Genomic DNA, 1,598 nt, shown 5'->3' on the forward strand with positions numbered 1-1,598 from the left:
CTTGTGATGTATTTATGTGTGGTTGTTTATAACTGTTTAATCTGTTATTATTTGTGAATTGATTATAAATGATTCTGTCTATTAATCCAAACGTTTTCAAAAAAAAAAATAATACACCTCGCAAATTAACTACGCTTTTAACAACGAATCAGGCTCATATGATAAATAATAGATAATAATTAGGAAGACAAATTGGTAGCGCTCAGTTTCCGGTATGATCTAGACATATTGAAAATTGGGTCGTTACAATTTGGTATCAGAGCAGTTTGTTCCCAGTAGAGCCTGGGGAGTGGACTGACTATGCTTCATTGTATACTCTGTTGTGTGTCTCATACGTATAGGATATCCCAGTGATATATGTTGCATGATTATTTCTGTGTTTTCATTTTGGGAATGTTCACACTTGACTTGAAGTGTTAAGACTGATCACCTTAACAATGATTGTTTGGTGTGAACAGGACTACAATGGGTTCACGGAGACGAGGCATACGGGAAGGAATTCCTAATGTTAACTACGAGAGGGAACAGGAAACGTTTATGGCTACCATGAACAACGCGGCTGAAGTAGTGCGTGAAGCTGCGGTAATAGCGGCTAGGGCTGTTGAACGTCTTGGAGTGAGAAATGGGAATGACGAGAATAACTTAGGGCATCCTGAAAGACCTATGACCCTTGCGACCTTTCTGAAGGTTAATCCGCTTAAGTTCAAGGGTACACTCGTTGCGACTGACGCTGATAACTGGTTTCGAGGTATTGAACAATCACTGAGAGCGCAGCATGTTCCGGAAGGACAACACGTGGAGTTTGCTACTTATATGCTCAAGGGAGAAGGTGAGTACTGGTGGCAGGGGATACAGCGACTGCTACAACGTAATGAAGGTGACATTCCTTGGGATATTTTTAAAGATGAATTCTACAAAAAATATTTCCCAAGAGCAGTGCATGATGCTAAAGAGATAGAGCTTATGTAGTTGAGGCAAGGGGATATGACTGTTGCTAAGTATGCTCGTAATTTCGATGACTTGTGTCGTTTCTCTAAGATCTGTCAAGGGAATCCTGCTGACTTTGAAGAATGGAAGTGCTTGAAGTTTGAAGGAGGCCTTCGTGATGATCTAATGAGTTCAATAGTTTCGCTGGAGATACGTAATTTTGCTGAATTAGTCAACAAGAGTAAGTTAGTGGAAGAATGTATTAAGAAAGAGACTGTGGCCAAGGTGAGTCACCAAGGATTTCCACCAAGGCGTCTTAGCAATCATCAGGCAGCTGGGAGAAGGGTGCATTTTAAAGCGCGTGGCATACGACAGCATAAGAACCTACAAGTTGGTAACATTACTGCTCGCTGTATGGGTAAGAATGGAGGTAAAGTAAGGCAAGGCAATGGTAAACGAGCCCATCAGGCTTACATAAACACTGCATGTAAGCAATGCGGAAAAGAGCATGATAACAGGTCTTGCCAGTTTGGATCATCTAACTGCTATGCTTGTGGAGAACTTGGACATATTGCCAAGGATTGTCCGAAGGGATTTACTCAAAATCCAGTCAGAACCCAACAACAAGGACGAGTATTTGTTATCACTATTGACGATGTTGTGCAATCGAA

At 41.2% G+C, this 1,598-nt stretch overlaps 1 protein-coding gene across 1 annotated transcript in view; it reads left to right on the forward strand.

Annotated features, from left to right (window-relative positions):
* Positions 985–1,598, forward strand: part of LOC107607243 — a 51,686-nt gene continuing 51,072 nt past the window's right edge. The window contains exon 1 of the mRNA XM_016309216.1: positions 985–1,357. Coding sequence (XP_016164702.1) covers positions 985–1,357 — 373 coding nt within the window. The remainder of the gene's footprint in view (positions 1,358–1,598) is intronic.

This window comes from Arachis ipaensis, chromosome B07 (assembly GCF_000816755.2).
Source record: "Arachis ipaensis cultivar K30076 chromosome B07, Araip1.1, whole genome shotgun sequence".
NCBI lineage: Eukaryota > Viridiplantae > Streptophyta > Magnoliopsida > Fabales > Fabaceae > Arachis > Arachis ipaensis.